This window comes from Mya arenaria, chromosome 17 (assembly GCF_026914265.1).
Source record: "Mya arenaria isolate MELC-2E11 chromosome 17, ASM2691426v1".
In the NCBI taxonomy this organism is placed as follows: domain Eukaryota; kingdom Metazoa; phylum Mollusca; class Bivalvia; order Myida; family Myidae; genus Mya; species Mya arenaria.
Window position 1 is genome coordinate 33,208,373 of NC_069138.1, and position 21,914 is coordinate 33,230,286.

A 21,914-nucleotide genomic window follows, 5' to 3' on the forward strand; every position below is an offset into this window, starting at 1 on the left:
CATGTTTTCACACGAATATTGATATTAACGCTAAAACATTGACCAATCAACTTATGATATTTTGTGAATTATGTTTTCATCATCTAGCAAAACATTATTGTACATAATGAGGATAGTAGTAACGAGAATTGCTAATCAAAATTGATGGTATCATTGTAGTGTTGATAGATATACAGTTAAGTTATAACTCATAATCGATAAAGACAATTATATTAAATTATATGAATACAGTTGTTAAATCTGTGAAGATATAAATAGAGTCAATAAATCTGTTCCGCCATACATGTATATATAAGTCATTGTATTACATTGATTTCATCACGGGTCATGTTGGCCTATATCAAATATGTATTGTGTGATATATTTCTTTGAATAAAATTTCTGCTTCTTCTGTGCAATTCAAACATGTAAATTTTTACAATGCAAGTGTGTCAACTTATAGTGTTATGTAGTCGTTAACTTATGAACGGCCACTCCAAAATATCGTGACAAGAATATTGAAGCGTGTAAAGACTATTCTCTGTAACAAGGAAGCTTGCAAAAGTTCACTTTTTTCATTCCAGTAATGCACTTAAAGAAATGTTTTTAAAACTTCCTTGTTTCGGCGACCATCTTGAATATCGAAAATGAGACTATTTCGTGTTAACTATTTTTGTTGTCAGTGGAAATAAACATTTTGTAATACCAATTTTGTACAGTAATTGTTTCACCTGGATTTTGGTCAAGGTGTGGTCAAAAACACAAAAACTAACATCGCCACTCTGAGAGCTCTAGGTATTTGGTGATTATTTACAGCTATGGGGACATCACATTATCTGGCTTTGGTAGGTACATTTATCTTTCTCTTGGATGGTTGGTGCGACATTGAATATATTTATAAATATTATACATGCATGTAAACCAGTGTTGTCAATAAGAACGGAATGGCGACCAAATAAGGAGTTTTAAACACAGGGGTAGGGTTGGTTGTTATGCCACACCTACATGACCTCGCCCCTTCATCTAACCCCCCTGCCAAAAAATATTCCTAGGCTTATTAATAATGATGGTGGAATATTAACTAAAGTAAAAATGACAAGAATTATATATTCTCTACTATTATTCTATAATATTTGTAAAGGGAGCTGACTTGAACCTGTATTTTCCTATAAACTAGATTGCCATTTTCAAGAGGCCATAACTTTGTCAAATCTCAACCATACTCAACAATGCTGGGTTTTCCTTGGATAATTATAGTTCACTCGCGATAATCCAAATTGTTGTATTACTCTGCTGATTTCCTTCATCACAGACACAAAACTTAATTTGACACTATCTGCTTTCCTCGGCGTTTTCCCTCTCTTACCCTCCGCGGCCGTGTTACTTAGAGGTGTAAACACTGCCAAACTCTGAGGAAACTGATAAGAATCTCTTACTGTATCTAATTGTGATCAATTTATTTGAATACTTGCCTCTCATTGTGTTGTTTCAAATTTTTGAGACTCACTTGCACATGTTACGACTGGTCATCATTTCAAGGAGCACAATTTAGGTTGATGTCCATTTTAATTTTAGTTATAATACTTTATTACATTTAACTCATTTGACAAGTCACAGAATTTTTAAGTAAAGACAATACTTTTTTCTATGTATATCCAAATGAATTCCGTTTACCATTGCGACATTTTTTATTAAAAAATGTTCAATGAATAGAAGCTGGTTAGTTTCTTTACTATTCGCAATTGTTCAACCGAAATATATTGTGAACCCTGGTGTCCTCCAGCGCTGTGTTGTGACTCCACCACTGCCACTTTTAGCCCCCCCCCCCCCATCCCCACCTCTACAAGAAAAATATCTAAAATACCCCAAACATATTATAATATATCATTACATCCAACTGCGGTCAATGTGACAGAGTATGTGATGAAAAGATAGACATAAAACCCTGCTGAAAATTACACAAGACTTGGTATAAACACCATGACTTGGTCAAAAGTTGGACAATCCTGACAAATAAAAACCCTTTAAGTGTGCCTCTTTAAAATTAACCCACAAAGAAAAATATCGCTCTTCAAATATACATTATCTATAGACTCGCAATCCTCCGAAATGGCCTGTTTGCCATGACCGATTTGTAAATTCGTAAATATGCACTTATTCAACATGTGCCAACGATATACCAAAAGTCAAATGATAACTATGAATGGTATACGACAAACTTATCAACATACTAAAATGTTTATCTGCGTCTGTTATCCATTTGTTGAAAAAAATAAATACTGTACTCCGACAAAAAGCTAAGCTTTTTTACCAATTCTGCAAAAAGCTTTGATTTTTCAACAAAAATAGATAAGCTATTTTGGCAAAACGCATAGCTTTTTTCTGAAAAAGCGCAGCTCTTTATAAACAATGCGCAGCTTTTGGTGGTATTGGCATAAAATAGCTAAGCTATTTTGGCAAAAAAGCAAAGCTTTTTTATGAAAAAGCACAGTGAATCCAATCTTCGTAAAAAAAGCGCAGTTTTCAAAGGGGTTTCCAAAAAAAAAGCTTTTTGGCTGAAAAAGCGCATCTCACGTGCTTTTTGTCAGAAATGTTGTAAACAAAAAACATATAATGAAAAAAATCACATTATTATATAAAGTTATATAATATAGCAATTTCTTCTAATCAAAAAATGATAATGAAACCCTAATGTTGCTGTGTAATGTGAAACAGTGTAATATTTTTATTTCACTCGAATTCTATAAACCTGTCAGGAAAGCATTAAGTAAATGGTTGAAATCATTATACTTAATATTGTTTTCTTTTGTTTTAATCATCTTTATCTAAAATTCAAAAAAAAACTTTAGTAAAGGTCTTTCTATGGGACATTTTAGAAAGATAGCTTTATTGTGAATAAAATCTATTTAACTTAAATCTACAAATGGGAAAAGGACTGTCCCCACATTTTTTTTGTGTTCTTTTTAGCAGCCGTTTTTGCTAAAATATCTTGGAGATTCTTTAAACAGCTCTGTATTGACACAGAGTGAACTACAGTATTTACAACATAGTCTTAATAGGGAATATCTTTATTATGCCAATTATTGTACATTATTGACAAATTGAGTTTGTTATCGTAAATGAACATATAACCGGGTTTCCGCTTCCGGAATGTGAAGTGCAGAGTAATGTTTTTCTGGATTATATTTGTGTTTTCTATATAAATAAACATCCTAGTGATGAGTTGTTAATAGTGAAGTGACAAATGGATACTTAGGATTTTGATTGGTATGTGTTTGAGACTTTAATGACTTTGTTTTATCTCTGAATTCATCTACATTGGTCTATATTGCAGTACATCGTGGGTGGAGTACCAATATAAGTTTGTTTTCTTGAAATTCCCACCTTTATTGGCAAAAAAATTCGTCACGCTTGATGGCCTTTACAAGTGTTCACTCGGAGTTCACTAGAGACAATCAACTAAGTGATTCAATGGTCAACGGTCATTATAACGGAGGATTTAAAGTATAATTCGCCTACATGTCTTCAAAGGCGAAGAAAACGTATAAACGTAGAGAAAAATTCTCCAGTAATTCGAGCGAAGATTTAACCATTAAGCAAGGGCAGCGAGGAAGTCTAGAAATCAGCGAAACAGACTTTAATCTGAGTGTAAGCGAGATCATTAACGGGGCTAACGGTGTTCTATACAGCGAGGATCAGCACAGAAGCGACTGTGTCATCGCAGAGGGCGGAAGAAACATGGCGACCGGAAGTAGAAGCGACGGTTACAATGATCTTAGCGAGAAAATTGATGAAGTGATGTCTTTCATGACAGGAATGAAAACCACCCAAGAAAGTATAAAACGTACTATTGAAAGCAAAAAAAAAAAACAGTTTAGGGAATAAAAGGTTGAAGAGTATTGACAAGAAATTAAAATCACTCAGAAACGAGATTTAAGCTTTATATTGGCAAGGCATTAAGCCGCATTGATGAGTTAATGTCCTCAATGGGAGACATTCAAGAACGCTTACGAGCTGTTGAGGATGGCGAACAAGTTGCGGGTGACAGAGGTTCTGTTAGGAACACTGTAGACCGCCTAAACGACCCTGACTTCTGGAATACAGAAACATGACTGCGAGTATCTTCTTGAAAAGGCTAACAACCTAATACGTGCGTTGGGCAAAGAAGTTCGAACCCGTGTGACAATAACCGGAACAGCGCGCTTCCAAAGCAAGATCCCAGGAAAACCCGGCCCAGTGAAAATCAGCTTAAGCGCTATTTAGGAAAAGATGCTTGTTCTCAGACATAAAATGAAATTAAAAGGAATTACCGCGATGTTTTCATTAAGAGCAGCAAATCTCACGCAGAGCGATTGATAGAGCTTAACACGAGAGCCATTCTTTGCCAGCTCCCTCAAGGCGCCAACTTTCGGGTTGACGCGAACGGACGGATCCGTGCCCGTCCAGACCAGCAGCCTGCTGCCCCGTGTGATTGTGACTAGGAGGTCGCCCGTCCCATCGAATCACCCATCCATATTGTACATATCAACGTTTGTGGATGGACAAAATACAACGAAAATCTTCATGTAGCACTATTGAACTCATTTGAGGCTGATATGATCACTGTTTGTGAAACTCTTTTATCAGACAGAAATGTAATCGTATTTGAAGGTTACTCGTGGTTTGGATTTAATAGAACGGAAATACACTGTAATGCTCCTAAAGCGTCTGGCGGAGTCGGTCTTTTTGTTAAACAGTGGATCATAAATGACTATGAAGTTAGCATTGTTGACCGAATCTACGACGGTTTATTAGTGGTGAAGTTTACAAATAAATCAACAGAGCTTCTTTGCTCACCTTTTAACGCAAATATACGCGCACTCGGCCTGTGAATAGATGATTATTTGTTTAGACTTTAACGCTCGGATTGGCTCATTAACCGATCTAATAATTGAATGCGATTCCATACCAGAGAGGAAAGTTATAGATACAACTGTCAATCAGCACGGCCGTGATTTCATTGAACTTTTATGTGACTCCAAATTCTGTGTGTTAAATGGTCGTTTTCAAGTGAACAAGACAACTTTACGTCTATTTCGAGGAAAGGTAAAGCTGTTACGGACTATATATGTGTCCCACATGATGTACTCCAGAGTTGTAAAAACTTTAAACTTTAACGTTATAAACCTCCAAGATATTATTGACCAAAAGGGATTAAATGGGTTACTATGTGAGCGCTCACATGTCCCAGATCACTGTGCGTTAAGTGTAAACATTGAAACGGACCATAGTGCGATTCTATCTAGAGCGAAAACTATTAAAGAGAACCCCCGCGAGGCTAAATTTAATCTTCGGCGAATCCCGCTAGGCTTCATGGATAATGCAAATGTGAAAACGGCGTTGCTATCTCTTATTAACCAAATTGAAAACTCAAGAGAAACTCAAGAAAATATCGACAGTATATATAAAAATCTTTGCGAAGTGTTGATTGTCGAAATGAATAACACGATACCAAAAATTTCCATTAAATTATCGCAGATTTGGGACACTATTGTTTTATAAAATTATTTGCCCACATATGTGTAATTTTTACCATTTTTGGGAGCAAACCACCTTATGATCACCATTTAACCGTACATGTTTGTAAATTGGTTCAAATTGTTATACATCAAAAACTATGCGTTGTCAATACTATGTGGTTTAACAAATCACCGACATTTTCGCACTTGAGAGTGTCAGGAAACCAGGGCAACTATTTAAGGAAGTTTGGAAGCATACTGTTCCCTAGAAATTAGTTAAAACATCCAAAATTGATTCCTAAGAAGGTAAAACTTTCATTATATTATATAAATAACGTCCGAAGTTGAAAGTTTGAAAATATCAAAACCTCAGGTAACAATACTACTTTTATGGTCATAATTTCAATCAGTCTTGAAGTAATGTGAATTATTATGATATAAATCTGTGGATTTGGCATGTTATATTTGCGAATAATTTGATCTTTAACAAACTTGTTGAAAAATAGTTGAAAAGTTATTGTATTCGTGAAAGTTTAACCCCCAAATTTCAGTGAAAATAAAATCAATATTGATGGATCGTTCAGTTTTAAATTCTTAATGAAACTTTGGAAAACACTTTTATTGACTGCGTATGACACTTTTAATAATCCCCTTTAAACTTAAATTTCTTAACTTATAATGAAATTGTAAACATAATCCTTTTTAAAAGTACAATTATATGGTCTTATAATGGGTTGGTAGCCATTCAATATTAATATCTTTTCAAAATTTATGCCATTATAATAAACATTTTATATTTACTCTGTTTGCTCATCACTCATAAATTCTTCTATCATTTTTAGAGATTTAATTTGACAACAAATATAATTCCGGAGGAGGAATTTCATTTCAGCTGTGTTTATTTATTGTATATAGTTAGTTCTTATCATCAATTATTTTCCAGTATAGGACTGGCTCAGATATAAACATCGCCACCTATAAATAGTTCTTTTAATATTTTTTGTTTGCAAATTATTATTTTTTAAAGTGAGAGCAAAATGAATTACTATTAAAATACAATTATTTATTCTTATAGTTGGTGATGTGGGTGTCACTAACAAGAAGCTGTTACGGACTTGGAGAAGCATGCACTGCTGATGACTCAAGCAACTGTACTGGTACTGGAGTGGTTTGTCACATCACATGTGTTTGTGACTCAAACCATTACCCCTCTAATGGAGGATGTACAGAAAGTAATTGTTATAATAATTTTAATTAAATTTAAACATAAACTAAATTGCGGGGTTGATGTCATTATCGGGGTATGAACGCAATTGGGCTAGTCTAAGTGTGTGGAGTCCGAAGGACCAGCCCAATTCATTCCTTATATTTACACTAATAGTTCATTATTTTATTCAAGAAACGTTAAAAAAATACTTCATTTCATTTCGGATTACCTTTCAGTAATCCTTTCTTACCCATTCTGTAAATAAGACGACTCGACTGTTACCGGAAACATTTTTTTCAAATGACGTCACAATAACGCGGGAAAAGATCAACCACTTGAAATCACTTTTAAACGTAAAATTGAAACACTTTTGGCAACAAAACGTTTAAAATATAATAACTTAGCACTTTCTAAAATGTTTATTTATATTTTACGGGACCTGCTGACACAATACAAACAATAACTAGATTGATAGTTTTCATGTATATTGTTATGCGATGAATTGCGATCCGAACATATCCGAAGATGTTGCGTTCATCGATTGATGAACGCAATTGCTGAAAGGCAGTTCATTTAAGGAATGGAAGTTGAGGTGTAAATATTGTATGATTAAATTTGTCTTAAGAAACTATTTAGCACTCAATACATGTACCACATAAATGACATAACAAGTTCATAATTTGGTAAGATGAACAACTAACCAAAATTGGAAACACGCTCAAAACTTCTGTTCACCATCATTGTAATCTATTTCTTTTGTTTCAGAGATAGACTTGGGTTTCTCAGGATGTACCAATGGCAATGCTGTCAACGAGTGTGCTGATGACAACACTGAGTGCATCGCAGGTTTCTGTAAATGTGTCAGCACTCACTATGACAACAATGGTGACACTTCTAGGGGAGAATGTGATAAAAGTAAGTGCATACAAAGTTAAGGGTGGTTTCATGCCGTCATACTCGCATCAGTGTTGTTTTAAATTGTAGTCATTTCAAAATGACCGGAACCATGCTGGACATGAGTCAGCTTCACAATGCATTTATTCATTATTTTCTTAGCTATATATTATTTCTATTGTTTTACATCAAAATTTAGCCTTAACATAATAATAAGTTTTATTTATTTTATTGCTAAAGTGATCTGACGTAATATATTTGATGATCAATGAATTTGGGGGATTTTCCATTATCGGCCTCGTGCTATTACGTCACAATGGAATATCACACCTGTGATTGGCAGTATAAATAATTACCCGCTAATTTTATGAGACGATATTTCCAAGGGAAATTCAATACCTATAATACTTAACTTTTTATAAACATCCGGGATATTGTTTACATAGAGAAAAATGCATAATTGAAGTATGAAAATGACCCTTCTGAAATGCGGGCAATGCGTTTATCCAGTAATCGATATAGGTGGCCAAATGCATATACATGCGCTAATGGGTAATGTTGACCAAACTCATATACATGAGCTAAAGGGTTAAACACAAAATCTTTTCCGATCAATTTAAAAGAATGCTTGAACCTGAGATCCTAAGACCTACGTCTAGTGTATCTCTACGCACTATGTAACTGGGGGAACATGTCAGCAAAGTAAGTGACTTCACTTACTTATTACATTCTCAAAGGAAATAGAATGTTCAAAGATACGGGTTTAATCTTGTTTATCTTTAATTTATTTTGCGTAAGAAATACTCATGCAGTGCTGACATTTTAGGATGAATGGATGTTCGTCATCTGTCTGTCACACATAATTGCTTCAACGATTTACTTGGCCTACTGAATTGCTATACTAAATTCATATTCCTCATGAATGCTTATTGGGTGGTCATCTGTCATAGATGTTAAAATATTTTATGCAGTGAAGGACTTATGTTGCCATGGCAATGAAAAGGAAAAAAACTTGATAGAAACCAGTGACTGACCATCTACCAAAATTGTTTATGAATGACTTCTTCTGTATGATGGAAGTGAAAACATCAATATGGGAAACTGATGGCTTAATTTTGCCATAATTTCACAAGAATGTTCCTGAGGTGATCTTTTGTCAAATTTCGTTCAGTCTGTTTCGATTGTTTTTACTTATTACTTATTACTGGTAATAAGATATTGCAGAAAATTAAAAAAAAAAACTGTCAGAAACTGATTGCATGCTTTTAAACACGTTTCCGAGGAATGGTTACCATCTATTAAAGATGTTCAAGCAGTCCGAATTTATTGAAAAACATTATATATTTATGCTGAAATATGTGCAGCGAATTTATTGAAAAACATTACTGGAATGAGCAATCAGAAATTGCAATGTCTTCCTGACTGTTGAAACCATTCACATTTAGCCCTTGATGTCTGGCTGGAATCCTTTACTGGTAGTTATCCACAATTTCTGTTTAATTCAGTGTTTGCTGGATATTATGCTAAACCGTGGAAATCTGATTAGACATCTGGTGCCTTTGTGAGCCTCTTTTCTATTCTCAATGCCATGCTTCAATCCAACTTTCTTATATGTATCAAAGAGAAAAAACTGGGGGAAGGCTGTTCAACAAACCAGGACTGCACTTCCAGTGACTCAAATTCAGAGTGCAGTGGTAACAAATGCCAGTGTCAGTCCTCCTACTATGATGACAATGGAAACAACGCTGAAGGAACGTGTGCATCAAGTAAGGAGCTTCAAACTTTGCTTTATACTTGCTTAAAATCGATATGTTAGCCTGTATGCATCCACCTCTCATTCAGATAATTTGTGTTGTGTATCAAATTGGGTATTTTATACTTAAAATAACACACACACATTTCCTGGGCATAGCTTTATTTTTTAATGGGATTTACTGAATCGATGGAAATAACAATCAGTTTTAATCTGACCTTAAAATGAAATTGAGTTTCACAAAATATTCATTGTTTTTTTCTAGAGGTTAACCTTGAAGGTACATGTACCGCAACAACATCAGGCTCCGGTGACCCATGTAACACAGCGTTTGCAATGTGTACAGGAAGTGAATCGTCCTACACCTGTAAGTGTCAGGGAGGATATTACAAGTCAGATGGAAATACTTGCAGTAAAGGTAGGTACAGAGGTTAAAACATATAGTAAGCTAAACATTAGGACTGACTACATGAAGGGAATGTAGTATTAGAATTTTAGAGTAAACACACACAGCTGTTTACTATTGCCTTCACACTTAGGACAACCACCATTAAATGATGTAAATATAAAACTTGATGTGTTTTCTAAATTTTAAAAACAAATACAACATAGTTACATATTTATGCCTCCCTTCGCAGAACTGGGGGATATTGCTTTGCACAAGGCAGACTGTATATCGGTAGACCAAAGCTTGTCCGAGCTATAACTCGACAATTCCTTGACCTCAAACTAAAGATGAAGGTTGGGCCTGACCAGTAGATGACCCCTATTGAATTTAGGTGTCAAAGATCAAGGTTACCGTGATCTTAATTTTTTTAATTTTAAAAACAATTACAACATAGAAACATATTTATACCTCCCTTCGCAGAACTTGGGGTAATTACTTTGCACATTTCAGTCGGTCCGTCGGTAGACCGAAGCGTGTCCGAGTGATAACTCGACAATTCCGGGACCTATGGTCATCAAACTTAAGATGAAGGTTGGGCCTGACCAGTAGATGACCCCTATTGATTTTTGAGGTCAAGGATCATTATCACATAGACCTTTAACAATAACTGGACCTATGGTCATCAAACTTGACATTGAGGCTGGGCCTAACTAGGAGTTGACACCTATTGAATTTAGGGATCTTCGGGTCAAAGGTCAAGGTCACAGCGACCGTGAATGCTAAACTGTTTGCAGCCTGATAACTCGACAATACCTGCTTCTATGACCCTCAAACTTGACTTGGTGGTTGTTCTTGACCTGTACATGTCCCCTATTGATTTAACAGGTCATTTGGTCAAAGGTCAATGTCAGAGTGACCTTTAACATAAAAAGGTTAAAAAAGCTTCTCGGAGTGATAACTTTACAATGCTTGAACCTATGTTCATCAAACATAACATGGAGGCTGGGCCTGACCAGTAGATGACCCCTATTGATTTTAGATGACTTCGGGTCAAAGGTCAAGTCACAGTGACCTTAAATTTAAAAGGGTTGTCTGAGTAAGAACTGGACAATGCCTGCACCCATGGCCCTTTAACATGACTTTGAGGTTTGGCCTGACCAGTAGATGACCCGTTATTGATTTTAGGGATCATCCGATCAAAGGTCAGGGTCACAGTGACCTTGAACAAAAAAAATATTTTCTGTGTAATAAATTGACAAAGCCTGCACCCATGGCCCACAAACTTGACATTTAGGTTAAGGGGGTTATCAGTAGATTACCCCTATGGATTTGCGGTCAAGAGTTTAAGGTTAAGGTCACAACATATATTGGTCATTAAAGTTACGTAATAATAACTTATTCCCTGCTGCTAAGAGGATGCATGTTGATCTGCAAATATCAGTCATTATTTGAACATGATTAGAAACTGTACCTTATTCTTCGCACTAAAAATGTTTAAAATCATAAAACTGCCTCAAAGGCATCCAATGCCAATGACAAATCAGCTGTCATTTTGGGTTATGCATATTTCATTTAATTGTCCAAATATTCCTGACAACATGGCGCTCAGGGAAGGGGGGAAGGGGCATAATGTTTGACAAACATCTCTTGTTTTAGTTGGGGTAGCTCTTAGGTCTAGCTGCACCATACCTACTTCTGAAAGTGGAACAACTATAACGGACGCCTGTAAAATTACATTTGCTGAGTGTATGGCAACCAGTGATGCATCAACTACAACATGTCAGTGCACTGCTACACACTATACATATGGATCAGAATGCAGGCAAAGTAAGTTGATATACAATATTTAATCATGAAATTGAATTATCAGTAACTAAGGCTTATGTCACTGCAAATTCTGAGTGTATGGCAAATGTGTTTGAACATCGTTGGTGATGACCTTAAATTCTGTGCTTCAGTGAATATGTTAATGGGTAAAACTTAATGGATGATCGTATTGACATGGATACTTATATATCTTTGGTATTTGTACGTGACTATCCTCTTCCCCTATGTTTACAACAAGGCAGCAATTAGGTGAAATTTGTTCTAGCCATAAGGACTGCATTTCCTTTGACAAAAAATCAATGTGCGGCACAAGTCGCACATGTCAGTGCCAAACCAATTACTATGACAGTGATGGAAGCATTAATGTTGGAGGGACATGTACATCAATAAGGATTTTTAATTTTTTGTCTTTTATGAAAAAAAATCCTATATTTATGCTTAAATATATGCAGCGAGTTTATTGAAAAACATAACTTGAATGAGCAATCAGAAATTGCAATGTCTTCCTGACTGTTGAAACCATTCACATTTAGCCCTTGATGTCTGGCTGGAATCCTTTACTGGTAGTTATCCACAATTTCTGTTTAATTCAGTGTTTGCTGGATATTATGCTAAACCATGGAAATCTGATTAGACATCTGGTGCCTTTGTGAGTCTCTTTTCTATTCTCAATTCCATGCTTCAATCCAACTTTCTTATATGTATCAAAGAGAAAAAACTGAGAGAAGGCTGTTCAACAAACCAGGACTGCACTTCCAGTGACTCAAATTCAGAGTGCAGTGGTAACAAATGCCAGTGTCAGTCCTCCTACTATGATGACAATGGAAACAACGCTGAAGGAATGTGTGCATCAAGTAAGGAGCTTCAAACTTTGCTTTATACTTGCTTAAAATCGATATGTTAGCCTGGTGGAATAAAGCAATGGTTCTTATACTATGCATCCACCTCTCATTCAGATAATTTGTGTTTTTACTGAATCGATGGAAATAACAATCAGTTTTAATCTGACCTTAAAATGAAATTGAGTTTCACAAAATATTCATTGTTTCTTTTCTAGAGGTAAACCTTGAAGGTACATGTACCGCAGCAACATCAGGCTCCGGTGACCCATGTAATGCAAAATTTGCAGTGTGTACTGGACGTCGATCTTCCTACACCTGTAAATGTCAGGGAGGATATTACAAGTCAGGTGGAAATACTTGCAGTAAAGGTAAGTACAGAGGTTAAAACATATAGTGAGCTAAACATTAGGACTGACTACATAAAGGGAATGTCGTATAAATATTTAAGAGTAAACACACACAGCTGTTTACTATTGCCTTCACACTAAGGACAACCACCATTGAATGATGTAAATATAAACCTTGATGTGTTTTCTTAATTTTAAAAACAATTACAACATAGAAACATATTTATACCTCCCTTCGCAGAACTTGGGGTAATTGCTTTGCACATGTCAGTCGGTCCGTCGGTAGACCAAAGCTTGTCCGAGTGATAACTCGACAATTCCGGGCCCTATGGTCATCAAACTTAAGATGAAGGTTAGGCCTGACCAGTAGATGACCCCTATTGATTTTTGAGGTCAAGGATTATTATCACAGAAATCTTTAACAATAACTGGACCTATGGTCATCAAACTTGACATTGAGGCTGGGCCTGACTAGGAGTTGACACCTATTGAATTTAGGGATCTTCGGGTCAAAGGTCAAGGTCACAGCGACCTTGGATGCTAAACTGTTTGCAGCCTGATAACTCGACAATACCTGCTTCTATGACCTTTAAACTTGACTTGGAGGTTGTTCTTGACCTATACATGTCCCCTATTGATTTAACAGGTCATTTGGTCAAAGGTCAATGTCAGAGTGACCTTTAACATAAAAAGGTTAAAAAAAGCTTCTCGGAGTGATAACTTTACAATGCTTGAACCTATGTTCATCAAACATAACATGGAGGCTGGGCCTGACCAGTAGATGACCCCTATTGATTTTAGATGACTTCGGGTCAAAGGTCAAGGTCACAGTGACCTTAAATTTGAAAGGGTTGTCTGAGTAAGAACTGGACAATGCCTGCACCCATGGCCCTTTAACATGACTTTGAGGTTTGGCCTGACCAGTAGATGACCCGTTATTGATTTTAGGGATCATCAGATCAAAGGTCAGGGTCACAGTGACCTTGAACAAAAAAAATATTTTCTGTGTAATAAATTGACAAAGCCTGCACTCATGGCCCACAAACTTGACATTTAGGTTAGTGGGTTATCAGTAGATTACCCCTATGGATTTGAGGTCAAGTGTTTAAGGTTAATGTCACAACATATATTGGACATTAAAGTTACGTAATAATAACTTATTCCCTGCTGCTAAGAGGATGCATGTTGATCTGCAAATATCAGTCATTATTTGAACATGATTAGAAACTGTACCTTATTCCTCACACTTAAAATGTTTATAATCATAAAACTGCCTCAAAGGCATCCAATGCCAGTGACAAATCAGCTGTCATTTTGGTTTATGCATATTTCATTTAATTGTCCAAATATTCCTGACAACATGGCGCTCGGGGGGGGGGGGCGGGGGTAGGGGCATAATATTTGACAAACATCTCCTGCTTTAGTTGGGGTAGCTCTTAGGTCAAGCTGCACCATACCTACTTCTGAAAGTGGAACAACTATAACGGATGCCTGTAAAATTACATTTGCTGAGTGTATGGCAACCAATGATGCATCAACTACAACATGTCAGTGCACTGCTACACACTATACATATGGATCAGAATGCAGGCAAAGTAAGTTGATATACAATATTCAATCCTGAAATTGAATTATCAGTAACTAAGGCTTATGTCACTGCAAATTCTGAGTGTATGGCAAATGTGTTTGAACATCGTTGGTGATGGCCTTAAATTCTGTGCTTCAGTGAATATGTTAATGGGTAAAACTTAATGGATGATCGTATTGACATGGATACATATATATCTTTGGTATTTGTACGTGACTATCCTCTTCCCCTATGTTTACAATAAGGCAGCAATTAGGTGAAATTTGTTCTAGCCATAAGGACTGCATTTCCTTTGACAAAAAATCAATGTGCGGCACAAGTCGCACATGTCAGTGCCAAATGAGTAAAACTTAATAGATGATCGTATTGACATGGATACTTATATATCTTTGGTATTTGTACGTGACTATCCTCTTCCCCTATGTTTACAACAACGCAGCAATTAGGTGAAATTTGTTCTAGCCATAAGGGCTGCATTTCCTTTGACAAAAAATCAATGTGCGGCACAAGTCGCACATGTCAGTGCCAAACCAATTACTATGACAGTGATGGAAGCATTAATGTTGGAGGGACATGTACATCAAATAAGGATTTTTAAATTTTTGTCTTTTATGAAAAAAAATCCTATATTTATGCTTAAATATGTGCAGCGAGTTTATTGAAAAACATTACTTGAATGAGCAATCAGAAATTGCAATGTCTTCCTGACTGTTGAAACCATTCACATTTAGCCCTTGATGTCTGGCTGGAATCCTTTACTGGTAGTTATCCACAATTTCTGTTTAATTCAGTGTTTGCTGGATATTATGCTAAACCATGGAAATCTGATTAGACATCTGGTGCCTTTGTGAGCCTCTTTTCTATTCTCAATGCCATGCTTCAATCCAACTTTCTTATATGTATCAAAGAGAAAAAACTGGGGGAAGGCTGTTCAACAAACCAGGACTGCACTTCCAGTGACTCAAATTCAGAGTGCAGTGGTAACAAATGCCAGTGTCACTCCTCCTACTATGATGACAATGGAAACAACGCTGAAGGAACGTGTGCCTCAAGTAAGGAGCTTCGAACTTTACTTTATAATTGCTTAAAATCGATATGTTAACCTGGTGGAATAAGGCAATGGTTCTTATACTATGCATTCACCTCTCATTCAGATAATTTGTGTTGTGTATCAAATTGGGTATTTTATACTTAAAATAACACACACACATTTCCTGGGCATAGCTTTATTTTTTAATGGGATTTACTGAATCGATGGAAATAACAATCAGTTTTAATCTGACCTTAAAATGAAATTGAGTTTCACAAACTATTCATTGTTTCTTTTCTAGAGGTAAACCTTGAAGGTACATGTACCGCAGCAACATCAGGCTCCGGTGACCCATGTAATACAAAATTTGCAGTGTGTACTGGACGTCGATCTTCCTACACCTGTAAATGTCAGGGAGGATATTACAAGTCAGGTGGAAATACTTGCAGTAAAGGTAAGTACAGAGGTTAAAACATATAGTGAGCTAAACATTAGGACTGACTACATAAAGGGAATGTAGTATAAATATTTAAGAGTAAACACACACAGCTGTTGACTATTGCCTTCACACTAAGGACAACCACCATTGAATGATGTAAATATAAAACTTGATGTGTTTTCTTAATTTTAAAAACAATTACAACATAGAAACATATTTATACCTCCCTTCGCAGAACTTGGGGTAATTGCTTTGCACATGTCAGTCGGTCCGTCGGTAGACCAAAGCGTGTCCGAGTGATAACTCGACAATTCCGGGCCCTATGGTCATCAAACTTAAGATGAAGGTTAGGCCTGACCAGTAGATGACCCCTATTGATTTTTGAGGTCAAGGATCATTATCACAGAAACCTTTAACAATAACTGGACCTATGGTCATCAAACTTGACATTGAGGCTGGGCCTGACTAGGAGTTGACACCTATTGAATTTAGGGATCTTCGGGTCAAAGGTCAAGGTCACAGCGACCTTGGATGCTAAACTGTTTGCAGCCTGATAACTCGACAATACCTGCTTCTATGACCCTTAAACTTGACTTGGAGGTTGTTCTTGACCTATACATGTCCCCTATTGATTTAAAAGGGCATTTGGTCAAAGGTCAATGTCAGAGTGACCTTTAACATAAAAAGGTTAAAAAAAGCTTCTCGGAGTGATAACTTTACAATGCTTGAACCTATGTTCATCAAACATAACATGGAGGCTGGGCCTGACCAGTAGATGACCCCTATTGATTTTAGATGACTTCGGGTCAAAGGTCAAGGTCACAGTGACCTTAAATTTAAAAGGGTTGTCTGAGTAAGAACTGGACAATGCCTGCACCCATGGCCCTTTAACATGACTTTGAGGTTTGGCCTGACCAGTAGATGACCCGTTATTGATTTTAGGGATCATCAGATCAAAGGTCAGGGTCACAGTGACCTTGAACAAAAAAATATTTTCTGTGTAATAAATTGACAAAGCCTGCACTCATGGCCCACAAACTTGACATTTAGGTTAGTGGGTTATCAGTAGATTACCCCTATGGATTTGAGGTCAAGAGTTTAAGGTTAATGTCACAACATATATTGGTCATTAAAGTTACGTAATAATAACTTATTCCCTGCTGCTAAGAGGATGCATGTTGATCTGCAAATATCAGTCATTATTTGAACATGATTAGAAACTGTACCTTATTCCTCACACTTAAAATGTTTATAATCATAAAACTGCCTCAAAGGCATCCAATGCCAATGACAAATCAGCTGTCATTTTGGTTTATGCATATTTCATTTAATTGTCCAAATATTCCTGACAACATGGCGCTCGGGGGGGGGGGGTAGGGGCATAATATTTGACAAACATCTCCTGCTTTAGTTGGGGTAGCTCTTAGGTCAAGCTGCACCATACCTACTTCTGAAAGTGGAACAACTATAACGGATGCCTGTAAAATTACATTTGCTGAGTGTATGGCAACCAGTGATGCATCAACTACAACATGTCAGTGCACTGCTACACACTATACATATGGATCAGAATGCAGGCAAAGTAAGTTGATATACAATATTCAATCCTGAAATTGAATTATCAGTAACTAAGGCTTATGTCACTGCAAATTCTGAGTGTATGGCAAATGTGTTTGAACATCGTTGGTGATGGCCTTAAATTCTGTGCTTCAGTGAATATGTTAATGGGTAAAACTTAATAGATGATCGTATTGACATGGATACATATATATCTTTGGTATTTGTACGTAACTATCCTCTTCCCCTATGTTTACAACAAGGCAGCAATTAGGTGAAATTTGTTCTAGCCATAAGGACTGCATTTCCTTTGACCAAAAATCAATGTGCGGCACAATTCGCACATGTCAGTGCCAAATGAGTAAAACTTAATAGATGATCGTATTGACATGGATACATATATATCTTTGGTATTTGTACGTGACTATCCTCTTCCCCTATGTTTACAACAACGCAGCAATTAGGTGAAATTTGTTCTAGCCATAAGGGCTGCATTTCCTTTGACAAAAAATCAATGTGCGGCACAAGTCGCACATGTCAGTGCCAAACCAATTACTATGACAGTGATGGAAGCATTAATGTTGGAGGGACATGTACATCAAATAAGGATTTTTAAATTTTTGTCTTTTATGAAAAAAAATCCTATATTTATGCTTAAATATGTGCAGCGAGTTTATTGAAAAACATTACTTGAATGAGCAATGAGAAATTGCAATGTCTTCCTGACTGTTGAAACCATTCACATTTAGCCCTTGATGTCTGGCTGGAATCCTTTACTGGTAGTTATCCACAATTTCTGTTTAATTCAGTGTTTGCTGGATATTATGCTAAACCATGGAAATCTAATTAGACATCTGGTGCCTTTGTGAGCCTCTTTTCTATTCTCAATGCCATGCTTCAATCCAACTTTCTTATATGTATCAAAGAGAAAAAACTGGGGGAAGGCTGTTCAACAAACCAGGACTGCACTTCCAGTGACTCAAATTCAGAGTGCAGTGGTAACAAATGCCAGTGTCAGTCCTCCTACTATGATGACAATGGAAACAACGCTGAAGGAACGTGTGCATCAAGTAAGGAGCTTCGAACTTTACTTTATAATTGCTTAAAATCGATATGTTAACCTGGTGGAATAAGGCAATGGTTCTTATACTATGCATTCACCTCTCATTCAGATAATTTGTGTTGTGTATCAAATTGGGTATTTTATACTTAAAATAACACACACACATTTCCTGGGCATAGCTTTATTTTTTAATGGGATTTACTGAATCGATGGAAATAACAATCAGTTTTAATCTGACCTTAAAATGAAATTGAGTTTCACAAACTATTCATTGTTTCTTTTCTAGAGGTAAACCTTGAAGGTACATGTACCGCAGCAACATCAGGCTCCGGTGACCCATGTAATACAAAATTTGCAGTGTGTACTGGACGTCGATCTTCCTACACCTGTAAATGTCAGGGAGGATATTACAAGTCAGGTGGAAATACTTGCAGTAAAGGTAAGTACAGAGGTTAAAACATATAGTGAGCTAAACATTAGGACTGACTACATAAAGGGAATGTAGTATAAGTATTTAAGAGTAAACACACACAGCTGTTTACTATTGCCTTTACACTAAGGACAACAACCATTGAATAATGTAAATATAAAACTTAATGTGTTTTCTTAATTTTAAAAACAATTACAACATAGAAACATATTTATACCTCCCTTCGCAGAACTTGGGGTAATTACTTTGCATGTGTCAGTCGGTCCGTCGGTAGACCAAAGCGTGTCCGAGTGATAACTCGACAATTCCGGGACCTATGGTCATCAAACTTAAGATGAAGGTTGGGCCTGACCAGTAGATGACCCCTATTGATTTTTGAGGTCAAGGATCATTATCACAGAGACCTTTAACAATAACTGGACCTATGGTCATCAAACTTGACATTGAGGCTGGGCCTGACTAGGAGTTGACACCTATTGAATTTAGGGATCTTCGGGTCAAAGGTCAAGGTTACAGCGACCTTGAATGCTAAACTGTTTGCAGCCTGATAACTCGACAAAACCTGCTTCTATGACCCTCAAACTTGACTAGGAGGTTGTTCTTGACCTATACATGTCCCCTATTGATTTAACAGGTCATTTGGTCAAAGGTCAATGTCAGAATGACCTTTAACATAAAAAGGTTAAAAAAGCTTCTCGGAGTGATAACTTTACAATGCTTGAACCTATGTTCATCAAACATAACATGGAGGCTGGGCCTGACCAGTAGATGACCCCTATTGATTTTAGATGACTTCGGGTCAAAGGTCAAGTCACAGTGACCTTAAATTTAAAAGGATTGTCTGAGTAAGAACTGGACAATGCCTGCACCCATGGCCCTTTAACATGACTTTGAGGTTTGGCCTGACCAGTAGATGACCCGTTATTGATTTTAGGGATCATCCGATCAAAGGTCAGGGTCACAGTGATCTTGAAAACAAAAATATTTTCTGTGTAATAAATTAACAAAGCCTGCACTCATGGCCCACAAACTTGACATTTAGGTTAAGGGGGTTATCAGTAGATTACCCCTATGGATTTGAGGTCAAGAGTTTAAGGTTAAGGTCACAACATATATTGGTCATTAAAGTTACGTAATAATAACTTATTCCCTGCTGCTAAGAGGATGCATGTTGATCTGCAAATATCAGTCATTATTTGAACATGATTAGAAACTGTACCTTATTCTTCGCACTTAAAATGTTTATAATCATAAAACTGCCTCAAAGGCATCCAATGCCAATGACAAATCAGCTGTCATTTTGGGTTATGCATATTTCATTTAATTGTCCAAATATTCCTGACAACATGGCGCTCAGGGAAGGGGGGAAGGGGCATAATGTTTGACAAACATCTCTTGTTTTAGTTGGGGTAGCTCTTAGGTCTAGCTGCACCATACCTACTTCTGAAAGTGGAACAACTATAACGGACGCCTGTAAAATTACATTTGCTGAGTGTATGGCAACCAGTGATGCATCAACTACAACATGTCAGTGCACTGCTACACACTATACATATGGATCAGAATGCAGGCAAAGTAAGTTGATATACAATATTCAATCCTGGAATTGAATTATCAGTAACTAAGGCTTATGTCACTGCAAATTCTGAGTGTATGGCAAATGTGTTTGAACATCGTTGGTGGTGGCCTTAAATTCTGTGCTTTAGTGAATATGTTAATGGGTAACACTTAATTGATGATCGTATTGACATGGATACATATATATCTTTGGTATTTGTACTGCCGTGACTATCCTCTTCTCCTATGTTTACAACAGGGCAGCAATTAGGTGAAATTTGTTCTAGCCATAAGGACTGCATTTCCTTTGACAAAAAATCAAAGTGCGGCACTAGTCGCACATGTCAGTGCCAAACCAATTACTATGACAGTGATGGAAGCATTAATGTTGGAGGGACATGTACATCAAGTAAAGATTTTTAAATATTTGTCTTTTATGAAAAAAAATCTTATAATTATGCTTAAATATGTGCGGCAGCATCACGTACATAAGACGAACGTCAAATGTAAAGAACAATGGATGCACATTGTTGAATCTAGTTTTTTTTTTTACAACAACATGTTGGGGAATATCCTGAAACATTCAAATATGTTTGCAATTTGCCCCAATGTGTCAATGGAAAACATTATCTTTTGCATTGCAATAAAGGGTTATTTGTTTTCTCAAGTATTTCAATGATTCATTTCAGAGGTTGGTCTTGGGTCTGCTTGTCCTCGACCAGATGCTTGTTAAACTACAAATTCAATTTGTTCTAAAACAAATGTCTGCATCTGTGATAGAACTCACTATGATACTAATGGGGTCAATGCATCCGGTGGAGTTTGTGATACAAGTAAGTGATTATGTTTGTCTTGATTAAGAAGAATATGAAAACCGTTACATTCATATGATATAATTCCATTTATGCCACCCTATTGTCTTTGTTTCACATTGTATTTTTTTATCAAATTTATTGACATAGAAATGTATATTAATTTTAGGCTTTTGTATCATTTAATTTATCTCTCTCCCATTTGCAGAGCTTCCTCTGGATTCACCTTGTCTACAGCCAGATGCCTGTGCTACAGCTCACTCAGTGTGTCTTCAAAAGAAGTGCCAGTGTTCTGAAAATTATTACAATACAAATGATGCTAACCAATACAAAAAGACATGCAAGTCAAGTAAGAATTTTTCACTTTTATACTTATTGTATAATTATATTCATAATGACAATATCCTGTTTCGTATTATTTAGTATCATAACAATGCTTTCATGGACTTGGTAAGCTGTAGCTACCATTTTGTTTTCAAAAGCAGCTGAAAAGGTATGGAAATTAGTGCTAAACTGAACATTTGTTATGTGTCTCAGGCACAATGAAAAGAAGCTATTTTAATGACAATCAGAACAGACACATTAAAAGGGTACGGTTAATGCATAAAAGGTTCTGTCTGTTCATGCTTTAGGTTATCCATATTCAATGCTTCTTATGACGAATCTAAACTATACTTCTATTCTAAGAATGCACCAAAAAACA

At 36.4% G+C, this 21,914-nt stretch overlaps 2 protein-coding genes across 5 annotated transcripts in view; both read left to right on the forward strand.

Annotated features, from left to right (window-relative positions):
• The first annotated feature begins 685 nt into the window (after positions 1–685).
• Positions 686–21,527, forward strand: LOC128223755 (prion-like-(Q/N-rich) domain-bearing protein 25). 4 transcript variants are annotated; one of them, XM_052933114.1, is made up of 18 exons: positions 686–824; positions 6,553–6,709; positions 7,450–7,599; positions 9,201–9,344; positions 9,597–9,749; positions 11,376–11,546; positions 12,257–12,400; positions 12,604–12,756; positions 14,160–14,330; positions 15,232–15,375; positions 15,655–15,807; positions 17,204–17,374; positions 18,276–18,419; positions 18,699–18,851; positions 20,247–20,417; positions 20,659–20,808; positions 21,089–21,232; positions 21,420–21,527. In XM_052933114.1, the coding sequence occupies exons 1-17, from the start codon at positions 798–800 to the stop codon at positions 21,130–21,132; spliced, it is 2,400 nt and encodes a 799-aa protein (XP_052789074.1). In that variant the 5' UTR covers positions 686–797; the 3' UTR covers positions 21,133–21,232; positions 21,420–21,527. The 4 variants fall into 4 exon arrangements, with proteins under 4 accessions (XP_052789074.1, XP_052789077.1, XP_052789078.1 ...); XM_052933115.1 differs by lacking the exon at positions 686–824 and adding an exon at positions 3,205–3,246; XM_052933117.1 differs by lacking the exon at positions 14,160–14,330.
• LOC128223399 (tyrosine-protein phosphatase 10D-like) overlaps positions 21,197–21,914 on the forward strand; it is a 63,120-nt gene continuing 62,402 nt past the window's right edge. Inside the window, exons 1-2 of the mRNA XM_052932679.1 lie at positions 21,197–21,236; positions 21,420–21,560. Coding sequence (XP_052788639.1) covers positions 21,197–21,236; positions 21,420–21,560 — 181 coding nt within the window. The remainder of the gene's footprint in view (positions 21,237–21,419; positions 21,561–21,914) is intronic.

Bases quoted from the DNA above. Each gene is read 5' to 3' on its own strand.
- LOC128223755 (XM_052933114.1), top strand. From the start codon at position 798: ATGGGGACATCACATTATCTGGCTTTG. The intron at 7,600-9,200 runs GTAAGTGCATAC...TATGTATCAAAG, and splicing joins TAGGGGAGAATGTGATAAAA to AGAAAAAACTGGGGGAAGGC. The intron at 11,547-12,256 runs GTAAGTTGATAT...TATGTATCAAAG, and splicing joins TGGATCAGAATGCAGGCAAA to AGAAAAAACTGAGAGAAGGC.